General features: G+C 39.3%; 1 protein-coding gene across 8 annotated transcripts in view; it reads right to left on the reverse strand.

Annotated features, from left to right (window-relative positions):
- Positions 1-20,286, reverse strand: part of LOC149240761 (uncharacterized) — a 399,764-nt gene that overhangs the window by 14,512 nt on the left and 364,966 nt on the right. For 4 of the 8 annotated variants that reach the window (XM_089373808.1, XM_089373810.1, XM_089373809.1 and 1 more), the window contains one exon: positions 8,582-8,726. The exons of 1 other annotated variant lie outside the window; for it this stretch is intronic. In XM_089373808.1, the coding sequence (XP_089229934.1) occupies positions 8,582-8,726 (145 nt within the window). Of the gene's footprint in view, positions 1-7,513; positions 7,716-8,581; positions 8,727-20,286 lie in introns of all 8 variants that reach the window. 3 more of the 8 variants (XR_016246545.1, XR_016246543.1, XR_016246544.1) reach the window with 3 other exon arrangements.

The following is a 20,286-nucleotide window of genomic DNA, read 5'->3' on the forward strand; positions in this document are numbered from 1 at the left end:
ATTCTCATTAATAATAAAGGTGTTACTGAAAAGATATGTAAATTACATGAAAGGCGATAGTCAGTATGATAGGCATTATAATATCTGGCGGTTTGCTTGTTTATGACTAAATTTATGATACTATCTTTTTTCATCATAGCTTGGAAAGATTGCAATATTTCTGGGAGCATTACCTATTAAGAATGTTATGGTTCGTGATGTAAAAGATGGGTAATATGCACACCATACCGCCCAATAAGAATGCCAATGCATACTATTTATATATTTAAAATTCCTTTGCACAAGGTTATAACTCTTGATCATCTTATCTCATCTATCCATCTATAAATGTGTGTGTGGTGAGAGAGAGAGGGAGACTTGAGTAATTAGCACATCACATGCTACCCTTCTGGAAATCTTTAGGACAAAATGAATGTGTCCTATTTAACAACAATATCAAAATGTAAGATATGTCTGTGGGGTAGAAAATTTGAATAATCTGCACCCTTTCCCAGTTTACAAATTTTGCAAGAGTTTTTCAGACCCAAGCCACATGTTTTGACATGCTGATACAAAATGTCATGCATCCATTTGCAACATTTAAAGAGTACATCTACTAATTATTTTTGCACAAACTGAAACTAAAGAAAAATAGCTAGCTCGGACAAATTAGACAAAAAAGTTTTTGGTTAACTTGACCCTGGAAAAGCCCCACTGTTGTGGAAAAGCAGGCTGGAGGAGTTTTATTTTGCTTCTTAAAAGAAATTTGTACAACAAAATACAAGAAGAGTTATGCTTATCTCTTCCCTTTAGCTGCTTCTCATAGGTTCCTTTTACACTGAAATTTATCACTGATAATTTCTTCTCACGGTCTTCTCCTTCCAGCAAAGAACTCGGCCTCCTATCAGCTCTCTCTGCACAGTGAATAGATCTCAGAACTGTCTCCCTTTATTCTGAAACTTGGTCTAACACACAGCTTTCACACAGCCCTTTTCATTGACAGCTCTCACCCAGAATCTGAGCCAAAATGCATTCAGAAAGACCACACTCAAGTCTGCAAAAAAATCTCGCTGTAATAAGCTTTAACTGGCCCAAACTCTTCACACTTCAGGCCGGAGATTCTTGGGCTCCTTGTGGCTAACTGTAGGGTATTACATGAAGTGCGTGCACGCAGCTTCAAGCTAGGAAAATGATTCGATCTGGGTGCTGGAGATTTAATACGCCTGCTCCTTGGATATTCGAGCCTCTCTCCAAAAGCTATACCTCGGCCTCTAGAGATTCGAATCGCTGCTGTAGCATTTTCTTCTTCGAATCTGCTCCTCCTTTCTCAAGCTGCTCTCCTCTTTTCTCAATATACTCATGAGAATAATGAAATGAGCTCTACCTCCTTTCATCCATTTTTGCCTTTCCAATAACATAGGAATCCTATCCCTAAGACCTAATGGTTGAGATTTAATCTCAAACCATTTAGATCAAGGGTGGAGATTTGTTCCCTACATGACCCCTCCTCATGTGGTCCCCCTTTCTATTAACGAGCCTCCCTAGTATAGAGCTTCTTTTATATGTTGATGACCTTGTATTGATTGCTAAATCAGCCCAAGGATTGCAGATGCACCTATATGCCCTTAAGCATTTTTGTAAAGCAGTGGGGATGCAAGTCAATACCAGCAAGACCAAAATAATGATTTTCTCAAATAAAAAGAAGCAGAGCCAACATACGTTCTTCTTTGAAGGCAACATTCTTGAAGAAGTAAATGAATACAAGTACCTCGGGATTGATTTCAACAACAAGCTTAATTGGGAGCACTGCAGAAAGAAGAGAATTTTAGGAGGGTGGAAAGCATTATATGCTCTTCAAAACAGATGTAGAGAGACAGATTTATGGGATTGGAAAACAATTAAAGTGCTTTTTGGGCTCCTAGTTTGTCCAGTGATATTATATGGGTGTGAATTGTGGGCTAGCAGCATCCCTGTCTCAAAATGGAAGCAAATTGAGAAAATCCAAAAACGCTTGATCATGAGCAAGTTTAAAATAAAAAGTTCGGTTTCTTATGAGATAATGCTGAGTGAAACATGAGCAACTTGCGTCGAAGCAATGGCTATGGTGCGTCTCATAAGGTATCTTCAAAGAATTGAGCAAATGGGAAAAGGTAGATGGCCTAAAGTTATCTTTAATGAAGGAATGAGTGAAAGAAAGAAATTATGGATGAGAAAAAACAACAAATGGATGCAAAAAAGGGAATATTTACATCAATGCATGTCCCACAAATAGCAAGGATTTGAACAGTTATGTTATGGAAAGGCTTCGTAAGCATATATTGGGAAAGAGTTGGGTAGAAAGAAGAAGTATTATGTTCAAGAATTAAACTCCACGCGTGATCTCCAACAAAAAGAGTACATTACAGCTAGCATTCCATGGAGAGAAAAGATTCTTATTGCTCAATTAAGAACTAACTCGCATCAATTACGGTGTGAAACTGGTCGGTGGAAAAGACCTAGAGAAGCTTGGGAAGAGCGGGTGTGTACTTTTTGCACTTCTGGGGCAGTGGAATCAGAAAAACATTTCAATTTGGAATGTGATGCTTTCAGAGACATCAGAGACAGTTACAACAGTGTGTTAACATCTGTTCCTTGGCATTTCCTTTTCAGTGAGGGGATTGTTAGAAGGTTGGGTCAGCTCATCATTAATTTGAATAATAAGAGGATTGAATTGCAAAAGGAAAAAAGCAGGGAAGCTAGTGGTCCCATTGACTATAGCTAGTCTTGTGGACATTAAAATTTCATTCATTCATTCAATACTTTTTGATGTTTTAGTACCTTTGTAACTTTTTCTCATAAAGTGGCTTTTAAAACATAAGGCACTTTAATAAAATAGTGTACGTTAATACTTTACACAAGTAACTTTTAAAACACAAGTGACTTTACTAATTAAAAGTACATACTACTCCACATAAAAAGTACTTTAGCCCCCTCGGTATTAATAAACTCATAATATCAGTTAAACAAAAGGTGATTTATGTGTCTCTCCAGTCCAAAAGGAGAAATGCCTAGGAAACACCTCCTTGGTACCATTTTCAACATGTGGAACCTTAACTATCATGAATCTCATAGGTCGCAATTGAATGAATATATAAAATGTTTTTTATTTAAAAATAATGTGTTGAAGACTTGAAGTTATTCCACAATTAAACCTCACACATAATTAAAATATTTGATGTGCATCTGAAGGGGCAATCCATCTTTTTGAGTTTACTAAGAGCTACCACTTAACTATAAATAAGGAATAGAAGATGGTTTTTGAGTCTCATCAATCAAAAACTAAAAGTCTGACATGAGATTGTTGATCCTTAGTGTTTTCGAAACATAGCCTACACAGATCCTTTTTTATCATGTGCCTTCTTTGTTAGATCCTCCAACATACGACAATATTTAATAAGAGGCATTAGCTCGAGTCAGATCATTATATCCAAAGTAATTATTGTTCCCTCGCCTAAACTCAGTTGTTGGTCTTGTATCCTAGTCCCGTGGGATCTCCTTTATTGGCTACTAGCTTTAGGAGTGGCACTACATGGGAAACCCTTATTCTATTTGTGTGGTCCCGCTTCCTAACACCATATATCTCAATCTCCTCCACTCATTATAAACCCCTTTTCACACTTTTCCCATCTGGGTCCACATTTTTCCATTGGGTCCACAAGTTGTTAGCCTCCGTCTCCCCTTGTCCACACTTTGGCTTAGGTCTGGAACGATGCCCCAGAGGTTGATGTAAGCTAAAAGGAAAGATAAAAGCATAATTTGGCCACTTACTACAGGAAATGTCACACAAAATGAAAAAGATGGTTGGGACATAAAAATTTAGCATGTGGGCAAAAGCCAAACATGAGCTCTAACCCCTATCAGTATGGCCATCACCCTGGTTCCCAGGGCCCCCTTACATCATCAAGGAAGCCATGATTGTCCCAACCCCTAGTAGGCGATGAACTGCACAATCATAAAGGGGTAATCACTGCTACATAATACAGAGCATGCTCTCATCCCTTGGATCCTGAGCAGTAAAAAAAGAAAAATCAATAAAAGGAAAAAGGCATATGAAGAAGGGTGGAAAAACAAAGGTCGGGGTAACTCATGTTTCACGATTTCTCCCTCCTACATCTATACACCCAAAGTGTGGGCGTGCTTCATTATAATTACCCTTGTACCATGGCATGTGGCTTAGAGCCTTCCCTCTTGCCCCCTCTCTGTTCCATTGTTATTTCACATAACACCTGCCATTTGATGGATGTCCCATGGACCTGTCACTCCCTTAGAGGTTGAAACCACCTAATAGGCTCCTTTATTAACCTCACTTGTTGAGCAAGGTAACACTTGTACTTTCTAAATCCCATTTGGAAAGGCATTCCATTATGAAGTGTCCACTTTTCCCCTTATTAGCAAGCTTATTTACTCAATTGCACTAATGGATTGTTGTACTGGAAGGGGAGGAGACACATTGGATCTTATACAAGATTGCAAGTAGGTCTCCATCTTGCACTTAGTCTCACTATACGGGATATGAGCCCTCCAGAGGGTCATAATGGAATGTGTAGGGTGAGCGTTGAGAGCCATTGACCTCCACCACAACAGAGCATTGATTGCCACACCATGGGCTTCTTGAGCACCAAATATTGTTTGTTCATGCCCCAACCATATAGAGACGATGATGCACTTGGACCACGTTGCCCAACCGAACACACATTTGAACCCAACACTTGGCAGCTAAGCCAGGGCCTAGATGGGGTTTAGTCTCATCCGAAGAGATAGGGGAGGGCATGCATCATCTTCTAGCCCTCATTGATGGAGCATCGACTTGTTATTGAGCCACTGGAGACCCATGAGACCATTGATTCTACCCCACAACCACTTGGGAGCACCACAGGATGTTTTTCTAGGAAATCAAGGGGCTACCCACTTGACCATCACTTTTGGAGCCCTCCTCTTCATCATGGCAATTTGAGGACTCAACGTTGTTGAAGAATGTAACTAGTATCAGTCTTCATAATTGTATTTGAGTCATGATGTAATGTATTTGTCAAAAGAAAGAAAAAGGAATATTATTATAAAAGAAAAATTATATATTAGCATGGGTTTCATGCGTTTTTTTTTAGGTCAAAGCCTCCAATGTAGGCTTCTAGGGTTTGTGTCTTAAGTCTTAGTCATTGTCATCATGTAATAGACCCTTCTTGAGCTTCGTATATCAAAAAAGAAATATTATTTTGATGTAAAATAAGTCAAATAGGCCTCCTCCACCAAGTTGGCCTCAAAGAAGACAAGTCAACCTAATTAGGAGCCTCAAACCACTAGATATTGGCAACTACTCGACCTCATTTGAAACTCCAATCAAGGAAGATCGATCTGCAGTTGCAAGAGGAGAAAAGAAGAGTGAAATACCTAGAGAAGAAGGAGAAAACCCTAGCGAAGAAGGAGACACTTGTCAAACAAAAACAAGCAGTAATTCTCTCTCTTTTGTCTGGACTGTTGCAGGAGTGTCGAACTTGTAGGTCTACAGTAGGGCAAAAATTCTGAAGTTGGAAGGGCTGGAATCTGGGTTGTTGCAGGATTGAAGTTGTTTGACTAGGGTTGACTATTGAAATTTGTCTACTCATCTTGGAAGACCTACTTGGTGGATAAAAGAAGTTTCTTTGTCTAGGTCTAAGGTCTTGGATTGTCTCAATTTGATTTGAATCTACTAGTGGAAGAGTTTCACTGGGTTTTCCCCTTCATAGGGGTTTTTGCCCTAGTTGAGTGCCTATATCTGTTGTCACTGATCTTTGTTTGTTTGGGGTAACATCGGATGTGCTCTAGGCCTCAAATTTTGCAGGGAGGCTTGGGCACATGTATTCCAAAAAACCCAGAAAGTGTTTTGGGAAATTCCACCCAAAGACAATTTTATTAAAATAATTAATATTTTTTAATGGGACCCTAAGTCTAAACTTGGGAAATTAAAAATTTTAATGGGTATTAATCTTATTGTGGGTGTAACTTCTAGAAGAAAACGAGGATCAAGCTAAAATGATCTTAGCCATTGATTAGCTTTTAATCTGGGTCGTTGAATGTCAACGAGAAGATTATTTAAGGGAGCTTGAGGGTCATTTGGAAAACACATCGAGAGATCAAGAGATCGAATTTCTGAAGTGAGAAGTTCTCAGGAGGAAGTTATGATCGAGGAGATTTCTTGCAGTTAAGGGTCAAGGATAGTTGGGTTGGAGTATCTTCTCCAGAGCCCAAGATACGCAACAAAGAGAGGCAGAGAGACACCAGAGGGGTTGACGATGAGCCAAAACAGCCCACGCAGAGGCAGCTCAATCACCCAGAAGTCCAAGTTTTGAAGAGGAGCTGACATTTCTGAGCCAGGAGGGCTGGAAACTGCTCCAAAAGGCAAGATGTTTCCCAGTTGAGCTGACGCAGAGCCTCGGAAAGCTCCACGCAGTCCCACACAGTTACTGCGCAGGGGCAGCGTAGTTGTAGCCGGGGACGATTGATTCAGCTACGGGAACAACTAGGATTAACCGGGTAGAGTGAGGTAATTTCACAATTCTTCTCTACCAATTGTATTTCACTGTAACTGGATTGTCGGGAGGGAATCTAGAGTTGTATTCAAAAACTACTGCTTAATAATAATAAACCCTAAGATCTATTGCACTAGTTTTCTCGCATTGGGTTTTTCCCGGGATATTTGTCAAAAAATAACGGTGTCAATTATGTGTATTTTCTTTCTTGCTCAGTCTCTTGTTTCTGCATAATATTTAATTAAGTGAAGGCTACAGTGTATGTATATTTGTTGTGGGAAACAAGAAGTAATTTGTTTGAAGGAATTTAACAAATAGGAGTAATATCATCAGTTGCTGCTGTAGGGATTTCGGTTCTGGAATTTTCACATGGTATCAAAGCTGCAGGTGAAGCAAGAAGAGCAGTGTCGGTAGATCCAGCGTTGAGTGAATCACATACGCCAATGTCATGAAGGCTTTCAAAGAAGAACCTTGGCACCAAATCCAAAGCCTTCCGAAATTTCACAAAACAATGCAAGACTTACGATGAGCAATGTCTGGCCTCCTTAATGAAACAAAATAGAATTTAACTTCATTACCAAAGATTTAAAAAAAAAGAAAAGAAAAAAAGCATAACCAAATTCTGGTCAGGGTACATGGGTTCACAAAGATGCTTAATTCATCCTTTACAATATATTTCACATGTAAGTACTACTATAGACATTAGTGAAAAATATACAAGGTGTCTTCTTTAGCATCTATCAGTTGAATGTGATGTGTTATCATCAGTGTTTCTGGATTCAACTTAGGACACCCCACACCTACATCCAAATCTTCTCGGAATCATCAAATCTCGGATATGTACTGGATTATTGGGATTTTTGTATATTTCAAATCAGATACATTTCCCATATAATTGGATTTGTTTACAGTGACAGAATTGTAGCAGATTTCACAAATCATTCAGATTTCAGCATCAACAATGTGCACCATCAATATAACAAGCTCACCACAACTTTAATTGAGGTGTCCTTATGGTGCCGCAACACCTACCATACTGCCTGGGTAAGCAGTCATGCCAAGTGGACATGTGCTCACCAAGCTAATTGTAATTTTAGCACCTTTGGCAGGCCCTTCAGTCACTTCATTACTGATACTCTTTGACTTGGCATCCTGGATATGCATAGGTGAAATTATGAGTACCCCTGAAATCTAGTAAAACATGGTGAGTCAATGAGACAGACCAGGCAGGATTAAATGAAGTTGAATCAAATTCAGTGAACCACAAAATCAGGTAAGATAAAAGCAAAAAGCCACTTTTTAAAATCATTCTTCATTGAGAAGAAAGTGTCTTAATTATTTTTTCAAGATTCTACGACTATTTTGAGACTAGAAGACTAGAATTTGATGAGGACAACAGATGCTAGTTTACTATTTACTCTTTACCGTTGATTAATCTCACTCCCCAAAGTGAATGTGAAAGCTAAACAGTTGATATGATTTAATCATGATTTCATTTTATCTTTTTTCCAATGTAACATTTAAATTTAAAAATATATTTGTAAAAAATAATTGGGGTTAGAGTTCAGATATCCTGATTCCTAATCTGTGGATGAGTACTGTACCGATACTGTAATCTTCTGTGATTTTGATGGAACACATGGTTCATGTAACTTTCGTTTTAACACTCTAACTCATGAATGATGAATTTCAACACTCAAAACCTGAAAAGTTTAGATTGATCTTCACAATTTTTGCAGGAATTATACGATCAAGACCTCAAAAATTAATCAATATTTTCAGCTTTTTGAATGAATCATGTGTAATCACTAGTTGGAGAAAGGTAGACCTCCTATCATTGTGTAAAGGCAATCTGAATATTGACTATTTTATATTGCAATTACAATGTCCTTGAGCAAAACAAATAATGTATCTTTTATTTATATCTTTGACTGACGTTCAAGGAAATTGGAACACTCGCAAAATACCCTAGACAAGAATAAAGCAAATGCCAAAATGTCACTTTCCTTGTAAAAACAGTCAGTTATTACTAATTATTGGGTTTTAACTTCACATACCATCCAGAACAGAGCCAACCTTCCGAACAATATGCTCAATAACACAGCAGCTAACACGACGTGTATCAGTGTAATAATCTTCTTCTAAGCAAGCTGTCACAACGAGAAGCAATTGTTGCGAGTGTAATAAAACTACTAAATGCTCCTGCAATGAAAGATCACCATATCAAAATAAAATCTTAAAAACGATAGCCCCTAATGATATAGCTAAAACATTTTTACAAGAAAATGCAAATAAGCACATAGCTTAGTAAGACAAGCTATAGCTTAAAAGGACCCAACAAGTAGAAAATGCAATTTGCAAAAAAGATTGGGGGATGTCAAAGTGTGAATTTTACAAATAGGAAATGTCGAAATAATAAATATAGGATATATGATAAAGCCTGAACCACAGGCAAAAGGTGATGCTCCCAATTCCGAATCATTTCAAAATAAAGGAATCCTGACAGAATTGCATATGAATCCATGTTTTGACAATCAACAGTGTCCTTCGCTGACTGGAAATGCTACCCACTGCCCAAACGATTTCCCATGAGACCTAAATTGTCTATAGACATGCTGAGAAAGATTCCAATCTGACAGGAAACATTTTCAATGACAGAAGGGCTTTCTCATGAAAAAAGACTGCATCCAACAATGGTCACTTAAAACAGCATTACAAAAGACCCAAGCATTAACTATAAACCTTTTCTGTTGTTTCATCCGTTGGTGTTTTTCTACTGCAGGGTGATTCTCTATTTATAGACCTTTGATCAAATACTCTTAATAGGGAATCAGGATGACATAATCTGCTTCATTTACTGCTTGTTCCTATCAGGAAATGGATGCTGACCCTGGCAGAAATGAAGGCAGAATAGACAAAGAAGTGGGTAGCATGACAGAAACTCTCACCATGGTAAGAGTGGAGATGTTGGTGTATGCATAAACGATCACTAGAAGGAAAAAGAAAGAGGGCCCAGCAAATTTGACTGCACATTTATTTGCAAAAAAAAAGTTTACACTGCTTCCTATTCTCGAGGAAAAGAACATTGCACGGATATCAAGCGACCATGAATAAAAGCATGCCCTTCTATGAAGCAAAAAGACATGGAAAAATTCAAAAAGATACAACACAATGCACAATATTAGAAGGCTATGACTACCAGTCAAAGAACTTGAGAACTCCTACATGAATTCCTCATGTTAATGAAGTGGCCTGTGAGACACAAAAACTAGGGCATAGTGCAAAAGCATTTAGTGTTGGGAAAAGAGAAGAAACAAACAGTAGCCTTATCAGATTTCTTTAAAGTTGTTGCATGCAATTAATAAGATAAGATAATTATATTAATGTCCTCAAGTGACCACAAGAGTAGGTCAATGGGACTAAAGGATACATCCAATGTAAGTACAAGACATGTGGGAGTGCAAATGCAACTCCATTGTAACTCCAAAGCTAATAAGACTAAGATATGACTAAAATAGGACTGACATGAAATAAAAGTACAAATAGAGAATGTATAAAGTCATATGAGATGACCAAAAATGAGAAATGTGAAGTATGTTTGCTGCTGGATTGTGCAACTCCAAAGAAGCGAGGGGGGAGCTGAAGATGAAGCCAATGAGGTCAGCATGTCCGAAAGTGATGGCCGATGGCGAGGGAGGCGAGCAAGGCAATCTCTCCCTGTCCAGGTACCCTAGAACAGCCATGAAATCAAACTACATGATCATAGGGGGAGTAGATGAGCGAGTGCTCCTCCTAACATCCGAGGCCAAAAGGAAGAAGCTGCTGATCATTCTATGTCTATTGTGTTGCATCCAGGATGAGGTCTGGCGAGCAAGAGGCGCCTTGTGCTGTCTTTGTGTCGAGCCATTCCCTCTGGCTCTTTGGGGGTAGGTTGACTGACACATGGTGCTTCTTATATTTTGCGGCAAAATGGAAAGTTCTGATAGGGAACTTGTGCAGATGGCCCTTGGTGGACTCCTCATGTCTTGGGAGTCATTCATTGCAGGTCATAGTAGTAGAAAGGAGCCTCCTTCATTAGATGAACTCTTGCGCTCTTGCACTCAAGAGGAATCTAGGCTCCTTTTCAAAGGGAGAATTTAAAAACAAGATGAAGGAGAGCATACAACATTTGCAGCCAATGTGAAGAAAGGAAAAGGGAAAGGAATATTTTTCAAAAGGAGCCAAAGAAGCCTGCTCCTCCATTCAACAATAATATAAGGGACCTCTCTAAAGTCCAATGCTTCAAGTGTGACGAATTTGGCCACATGGCCCGAGATTCCCCTAAAAGAAGAAATGCTTAAAGAAACTCCACCAACAACAACAACAATGAAAACAACTACAACTTCAACAATAGAAGAAGGAAAGGAGGCTCTACTTCCCATACAAGTGTTGAAGAGCCCCAACGCCCCTAAAAGAGATCAAGAAATATAAGGTATGCTAATAATGTTGCAAATTCTCAATTTGAATATGTTCTTGTTGCTGCTCTTTCTAGCATTTCTTTGGATAGCATTGATAGTTGGCTGGTGGATAGTGGGGCATCTAGACATTTCACTAGATATCGTGAAGTCCTCTCAAATTTGGTTGAGAGGGAGACCAATTTGAAAATTTTACTTGGGGATAATTCTACTCATGATGTCAAAGGGACTAGCTCTGCTTCTTTTCATTTACATTCTGGTCAAACCATTCTTCTACAAGATGTGTTGTATGTGACAAGCCTAAAGAAGAATCATGTCTGCATCATTCGATGGAGAGCCTACTTGAAGGAGGACATGGACATCTATGAAGGTTGTTGGTGCGAATACTTGGGACAACACATATATGGAGCTGACAGGGCAAGTGACGACTTGTCCCTTTCATAGAGAAATGAACAACAAGTCTGAGAGAAGATGAGGAGTGAAAAATTCTCACGGGCCTTGTTGTTGCCCAGATTGTATAGGGACCGCGACAACTGCTCAGGGCAGGGATTGTCAATCTGATCCCTGCCCACTCCGTTTTAGCTATCTCCCAACAGCAGGCTATCGCGGGTAGTCCCTATGGAATGAGGTGAAGGAAAACAAGTTGGGAACCAACTTGCTTGGGAGACACAAATGAGTGGCCTAGCTACTCGGTAGAATTTAGCAAGATTAATGATTAGATTAGATTTTAAGATGAGACCAGTGTCTTATGGAGTCACAATTCTTGCTTATTATACATTGAAACCAAGTAACTAGATGGACACCCGTTGCTTAATATGATAGACTATCCTATATGATATGCAACTCCTAAGAGCTAGGGGTGATGCAAGGATGTTGGTTATTTTTAGCTTAAATGCCTAGTTTAAGTAGAACCTCTCCCTTAATTGTTTTGAGAAACAGTCTTCAGAGTAGGTTGTGAAATGGAAGCCAATCGGAAGCAGGAAATGGCTTGATTAACGATACCTCCCCCTTGTGTTCCACCCACCCAGTGCCTCCGGCACTGTAGAGACTGTGGCTCTGACGAATCCAAGGTTACTATGTTAACCACTAAGCACAGTTGAATCTCTCAAGCTAATTGGAAAAGGATTTCCCTAGGAGTCTATCAACCAAGCTTATGCTTGGAGGTAAATTATTAATGCAAATTAAGTCCTAGGATGCTTATGCAAGATAGATTGAGTGAATTCTTCTTGAGTTAAGATTGTTTATGTTATTTAAGTACTTAGTGTAAATTACCTTATAGCAAGAGTACTTAACAATGATTAGATAACAATCTTAAGACAAGATAGGTGCTTAAAGACACAAGTGTCAATGTTCAACAATATTCCACAAGGTGTTTAACCAATGAAACTTAAGATGCCAAGTGCTTAAGATAGACAACCAAGATATTAAAACCTCTTAAGATTATGATCTCTAACTTAGAGAAGTTATCCAATGATTTCTTAACAATGTCTCAAATAGATGTCAAACACAATGATACCGATTAGATCTCAAGTGTTAAAGCAACTTATACCAATCAAAAGATCAGATATTTAGAGCTTAAGTGTAGGAGTGCTTTTAGTGCAAAATTCAGATTTTTTTGGTAAACTTAGAATGAGACCACTGTTAGAAAATCAGAAAGGTGGAAAGATTTTCTTCTTCTTCATTATTACTTGTGATGTTTCTTATTATTAAGATTCTTTATATCTTCTTTCCTTTAGTTCATCAAGCAATTACCAAAGCAGCAACATATAAAACAATAGACACCAGATGTAGGCACTATGCCAAGGAAAAACCCCCCTCGGGGGGAAAATCCCAGTCAAGAAATTCTTCCTTTTAATAGTATTCTTTGAGACTCTTCACCCTAGACCAAGACAATGTTGAAGAAAGTGTAACTAGGTTTGGTCTTCATAATGACATGTAATTATGACTGATGTAAATGATGCAATAAAGAGAACAAAATTATTTTTGTATGCCTTGCTGCATGGGTTTCATGAGCAAGAGGTTTATTTATTAGTGGCTCCCATTGAGAGCCTTAGGATTTATTTTAAGTCAAAGAGTTAATGTCATGTATGAAGAAGCTCTTATTGAGCCTATGTTTAATGTATATAGGTCTATAGAAATGTCAAGAATCCCTCCAAATGACAAGCACAATCCTCTTCATCATGTCGGCCTGCAAAAGGAATTAAATACACTCATGTCGGCTCACTTGAAATGACACATCTCTTCGTTGGTTCATGTCGGCTAAATATGGAGGACAAACTACTATATATAACCAGCTAGGGTCTGCGCAAAAGAGGAGCAGAACTTGGATCCTCTGAAATCTCGAACAAGTACAATGGCTCAGGAAATCTTGGATGAGTACAATATTCCAGTATTGCGGAGGAGAAAGATCTCTGTGTTTTTCAGGAATATCTCGGTCTCCTCACAACACTATCTAGGCATACTAAAGACATAGTCATAGTCTTGGAAGACATGTTATAAGAAGGATCTCGGTGACACTCACTGTGTCAGCATATATGTTGTAGACACAGTCACAGTCTTGGTGATAATTGTCTCATAGTCTTGGTATATTTATGATGGAGAGGATCTTTGTGATCATACAGTGAAACACTATGTCTCGGCATGCCTTATAGACACAGTTGTGATCCCAGTATAGTTGCAATATGCAATCATGGTCTTGGTGGTGTTCTAATGAAGATCTTGGTGATGTAGCAATGATCTCAGTGCAACAAAGATGCAAATGATCTAGGTGGTAGAGTAGTGAAGGCCTTGGTATTGCAGCAGTGGTGACTTTAGACTTCAGTAGCAGTGATGATGATCTCAACAATGACAAAGAAGAGGATTGGTGTCTCGCTCTTGGAGTGGCTAAATAGGTCAAGGGTCATGGTCTTGGTATTCGTCAGTTGGAATCTCTATAAGAAGAATTTTGTGAGCGTTTTCCACTCAAGGAGTGAGAGGTTTTGGCCCTGGCAAAAAGCCAACATCTTGTGTCCTTGTCCCTTTTTGTTTTGGTAACTATTTGATGAACTAATAAGACACACTCTAATAATATCAAGAGACGATTGTGCTAAGAAGAAAAAGTTAAAAATACCTCACAAATAGTTATCATGGTGAGAAGAATCATATTAAACTTGATTTTCCCTAGATTCTTCAACAGACAAGACCTTCCCTCCACACCAAGTTAGCCTCCCAAAATTTCGACCCCTTTCCAGCAACTTCGACTAGGCAGCAACTTCCGACAACTAGCAGTTTCCGGCAATAGAGAAACTTGGAAGACTTAGATCTCCCAATCCAACACACGAAACAGAGAGAGAAAGGCACCAAAATTTCAATTTTTCTTTTCCCCTTAGACTTCCCCAAACTCGCATTCACTTCGGCTTCCCAGCAACAAACTTCGCACTTTTTCCCAGCTACAAGAGAACTTCGTACCTTTTCCTAGCTACAAAAGATATCGAAATTGTGTCAAAGAATGATGCTCCAAATGAATTCGATGAGCTTGTATTTATAGGCTCCATGTGAGGTCGAATAGGGTCCTTAGGCCGATTTGATCTTCTTCTAGGCCAACATAGTGCGGAGGATACATAAATCATATTTGACTCAATACTTAACCTTTTTACATGATTCAAAAGCCCAAATAAGGGTCTCTTTACAAGTACAATGACTCTATTGACTCAGAATAAATCCTATACGTCCTCGATGGGGACTTTGACCAAAAACAAGGTGACCCAAGCATGAAACCCATGCTTTAATAAGTCATAATAATAATAATAATAATAATAATAATAATAATAATAACTCTTTTCTTCATTCTTTTGACAAGTACATTACATGATGACTCAAGTACATTAATGAAGACCGAACATAGTTACATTTTCCAACACTCCCTCTTAATTAGGGGGTATTCATAATGTACAAATACAAATGGAAGATCTCAAACTATATGAACCATGAGGAACTTTACGCACTACAATGTCATGGACTAAATTCCTGACCAGGACAATCTATCCAAGTGGTCTTTCAACAATTTAGGCACCGTAATGCCACAGACTAGATTCCTGACCAAGGCAATCTATCCATCCAGTCTCTCAATAATTTAGGTAGTGCAATGCCACGAACTAGATTCATGACTAGGGCAATCTATCGAAGTGGGAATAAGATGAACTCAAGCTTTCAGCCCCTCTAGGTACCATCAGGGTTACTTGTGAACCATCAACCCAGAAATCCAGGCGTGTATCCAAAACAGAGCTCAATAACCAACACCACGTTTCCAACTTCGAGACCCAGACATTAACACAAAGTGTCGGCCAAATGTCTTCCTAGGCAATGCTTCTCACTCATAAAGCCTCAACACTCCTTGATCCAATAGATCAAGGATTACCAATCTCTCCCAATCAAATTGATTGGTAACCAGCATGCTATCAAAACCTTTGAGAGATTCACATGTACAAACACAACCCCAATCAATAATATATGTACATAATCAAATACAAACCTTCGGGGTCATCCAGACAACTTGATGTTGTTTCTCAACTTTTCATAGTAGGACTATCAGTCGAATCTTTGACAGAAGATTCCTCAATCGTACACTTTTCTTTCCTACTTCCGATGCAACAACATATCCTCTGAAATTCATTCTTCAATCTGTTGATTTGTGGGTAGCATCGGATGTGCTCTAGCTCCAAAATTTTGTGGAGGGGCTAGAACACATGAGATCTCCAAGACCTAGAAATCGTTTGGAGAAATTCCACCTGGATTGTATTTTATAAAATAATTAATATTTTTAATGGGATTCCTAAGTCTAAACTTAGGAAAATTAAAATATCAATGGGTATTAATGAAAATATGGGTGTGAAGCTTCCAAGAGACGAGCATTAAGTCTAATTTAATCTTAGTTGTTGATTAGAGATTAGATCATGGTCATTGATTTTTCAACAGGAAAAGTATAAAGGAAGGCTTCAGGTCAGTTGGAGAACACAACACACAGAGAGCAACACTTGAGCTAGAACGAAATTCTGGGGTGTGCTTTGCTGAGAATTTCAGAGTAAGCTTCTAGTGTAGAGAAGGGCATTTCGACAGCGGGACTTTCCTCCAAGGTCAAGAATACATAGTAGAGAGGCAGTGCAGCACTAGGGAGAGACAACGCAGCTCCCGGAGGGTGACACAGAGGCTGGAGGGCTGACATAGTCACATAGAGGCAGCGCTAGGGTTTCTGTGAGGTGGATTGGGCATCAATTCAACAAATCGATTTTTGAGTTGGGAAGGCTCACCGGGAGGGTGGCACAGCTCCTAGAGGAGGTGACGCAGTCCCAATGCAAAGTTGGGAGCTACCATCGCTGCACAACACTGGCGACAGTGCAGTCACCTATGGGGTTTGTTCATCCAATCCCTGGATTCGCCAAAATATCTCTCTCTGGATAGAGGTACTTCTGCCAGGTTTATTCTTTGTTGGGTGAGCCAGATTTGACACCCTAGTTGTATTCAGAAATTTGCATAATAATAAAACCCTCATATCTGCTGCACCAGTTTTCCCACATTGGGTTTTTCTGGGGACTTTTGTCTAAAAGTAACTGCATCCTATGTATCTTGTTCTTTGCTCAGTTTCCTTGTTTCATGCAAATCAAATTTAAGTATTGTAGGTTGCAAAAGTAATTTGCTTCAGTATTCGGAAGAATAACTTGATGAATGTAATTAAAATCAAGTAGGTGAAGTAGATTCAGTTTTGTTGTAGTAGGGGTTCATTGAGGATTAGGAATTTTCACATGGTATCAAAGCATTGATTTTGAAACAAGAAGAGCAGATCTAGCGCTAAGCAGAGAGGTCAATAGTTGCATTTGGCAACAATTCGAATCTCCTTGAAGGTATTGCGCAGTCCTTGCCAGGAAGTAGAGATTCCGAGGAAATCTCTCTTTGAAAGAGTCGACAGAGAGGTATGATTTCTAGTTCAAGAGTTTGCAGAGGCAGAGGGAGTGACGCAGAGGCTCAACACAGTGCTTGAAGGGTGCAGTTTCTGCCGGGGCAGAAATCAGTCGGAAAAGAGCGAAGACACATAGAAGGGGAATTTTCTCCTCAAAGGACTTCCAACCAAGGAGTCTGAATTTTCACTTGCTGAACAACAGCGGACAGGGACAGATCTACAAGCTCCAACACGGAGTACGTAGTCCTGTGTAGAGGAGAGAGGAGGTCATTCGACATTTCTATTTGGCAGAGATGGTAGCCACATCTCCAAGAGGGAGGTGGGGATATTTAGAGTTGTAGATCGAAAGAGCTACAGACAGGCCAGATCCTTGAGGTGCCCAAACTCTTGAATCACATACGGCTACGGGAGCCCTTAATGATAGTAGCAAAATGACGGGATTCAATTGGTGCAAGGGAGGATGGAGCGACAGTGGCAGAGCTAGAGTGCCAAAGTCTGAAGCAATGAAATGGAATGTTGCATCAGTGCGGGAGGCACACATAAAATACAACAGCAACACAGTAGGATCAAAGGGTTAGCACAGATTAGCAGCAGAGGTAGCTTCAGTGTCATAGGGCATCCAGACTAACCAGCATGTCAGCTTTGGGTGGCTTTTCAGTTGCTTACTTCTTAGCAACTAAGTTGTTATGCAGCAGTTAACAGTGGCAATGTTATGGGTAGCATGATGCAGCATATTGAGAGGGAGTTGCAGTACAGATATAGCAGTGACAGTGGCAGTGTCATGGGTAGCAGTACAGATTGCAGCAGCGCAGTGGATGAGGCGCAGCAGGCCGAGCATCAACAGCGCAGAGGACCAATGTCATGGATTAGTTTAATACTTCAGCTGGGAAGTATTGCTAGAGCACATTCCTCGCTAAGAGGGAGTGTTGATTTTTGGGTAGCATCGGATGTGCTCTAGCTCCAAAATTTTGTGGAGGGGCTAGAACACATGATATCTCCAAGACACAGAAATCGTTTGGAGAAATTCCACCCGGATTGTATTTTATTAAAATAATTAATATTTTTAATGGGGTTCCTAAGTGTAAACTTGGAAAATTAAAATATTAATGGGTATTAATGAAAATATGGGTGAGAAGCTTCCAAGAGACGAGTATCAAGTCTAATTTAATCTTAGCTTTTGATTAGAGATTAGATCATGGTCGTTGATTTCTCAACAGGAAAAGTATAAAGGAAGGTTTGGGGTCAGTTGGAGAACACACACATAGAGAGCAACACTAGAGCTAGATTGAAATTCTGGGGCGTGGATTGTTGAGAATCTCGGAGTAAGCTTCTAGTGTAGAGAGGGGTATTTCGCCAGCGGCACTTTCATCCAAGGCCGAGAATACATAGCAGAGAAGCAGTGCAGCACCAAGGAGAGACAACGTAGCTCCATGAGGGTGATGCAAAAGCTGGAGAACTGACGCAGTCACATAGAGGCAGTGCTGGGGTTTTTGTGAGGTAGATTGGGCATCAATTCAGCAGATCGACTTTTGAGTCGGGAAGGCTCACCGGGAGGGTGACGCAACTCCTAGAGGAGGTGACGCAGTCCCAACGCAAAGCTGGGAGTAGCCATCACTGCACAGCACTGGGGACAACGCAGTCACCTGTGGGGTTTGTTCATCCAGTTGTTGGATCCGCCAAAATATCTGTCTTCGGATAGAGGTACTTCTGTCGAGCTTATACTCTGTTGGGTGAGCCAGATTTGGCACCCTAGTTGTATTCAGAAATCTGCATAATAATAAAACCCTCATATCTGCTGCACTGGTTTTCCCACATTAGGTTTTTCCGAGGACTATTTTGTCCAAAAATAATTGTCCTATGTATCTTGTTCTTTCTCAGTTTCCTTGTTTCATGCAAATCAAATTTAAGTAGTGTAGCCTGCATAAGTAATTTGCTTCAGTATTCAGAAGTATAACTTGATGAATGTAATTAAAATCAAGTAGGTGAAGTAGATTCAGTTTTGTTGCAGTAGGGGTTCCTTGAGGATTAGGAATTTTCACACAATCAAAACCAAGCTATGTCCTCCCTCTCAACCAAGAAGCACCTCTTCGTCTGGACTCCCTCCTAATCTTAGGGAGATCTCTTCTAAGCAAGCTTCCTCCAGGAGATTAGCCTCTTATTTTCGTCATCGGAGAATCTTTCGTGGCTTCCAACCATTTCATCAGAGTTATTATCATCCTCATCATGCTTTGTCACATCAAGCATCTTCACCAAGTTGAAGATTGTGTACCTGCACAACTTAGATAGCAAGTACAACCAAATCTATAGAAGCATGAAGTGAACCTTATCAAAATTACGGAAGAATTTTGACTATATACATATCAGATACCCAGACTTAATTACAAACAAGAGACATAAACCCTAGACTACTTCACAACAACTTTCATTCCATCCAGGGTTTCAATGTTTCTTCCAAAGGTATGACATACCTTACTACAACATATAGCAAACCCTAGAAAACAATTCAAACAAATATAAAGCATCCAACAGCCTTTCAAAATTCATATGTTAGACTCTCACTAGGATTTCATACAAATCCTAGAATTCATGCAAGAGAATCAATCAAAGTCAATTACAGCTAAGTCATTAACATGACCAGCTTCCACTAGGGTAGTTGCAAACCCTAGATTTCTGACCAGCCATCAATCTCAACGAAGGCTCAGATTTCAACAATCTCAAACTATCATATTGTCATCATACATCAGAGATTTTTACTTCTACTAAGGTTTAACTCCAAAACCCTAGAATTCCATTTTCACAAACTCAACAATCATTAAATGAATAGATCTCTTGATTGTTATATTACACATACTAGAGAACTTACTTCCTACTAGGGTTTAGCTGCCAACCCCTAGATTTCCAAATATCATCATCCTAGAATCTCAGACAAGGACTTCCATTAAATCCTAAAACTTATGACCATCAATAACCAAGTCAACACACATATCTAGGTATTCATAATCATTCATAAGCATATCATATGTCTGACAACATTAATACATCTGACCTAGACCAAGCTAGGGCTTCGAACAAAAGGACATATCTATATATGCCTAGATTTCATCATCATGCAAAGACATTTCATGTGTTAGTCAAACCCAACTTCACAAAAATATCAAATAAGAGTTACACATACAAACTTCATTATTCTAGGGATTGATCAAACAAACACACCCATACCAAGGAAATCATTTCTAAGACTTTATAAGGGTCTTGCTTACACTTTCCACCAAACCCTAATGAGTTAGGGTTTCAAAGTAGAAACATAGCAAACCCAACATTACCAGAACTTCAAAGGTTCGGGATTTTAGACTTTATCATTCAACCCTAACAAGTT

Source organism: Pinus tabuliformis, chromosome 8 (assembly GCF_031772625.1).
Source record: "Pinus tabuliformis cultivar Carrire ecotype Pingquan chromosome 8, CPIR1, whole genome shotgun sequence".
NCBI classification, from domain to species: Eukaryota; Viridiplantae; Streptophyta; class Pinopsida; order Pinales; family Pinaceae; genus Pinus; species Pinus tabuliformis.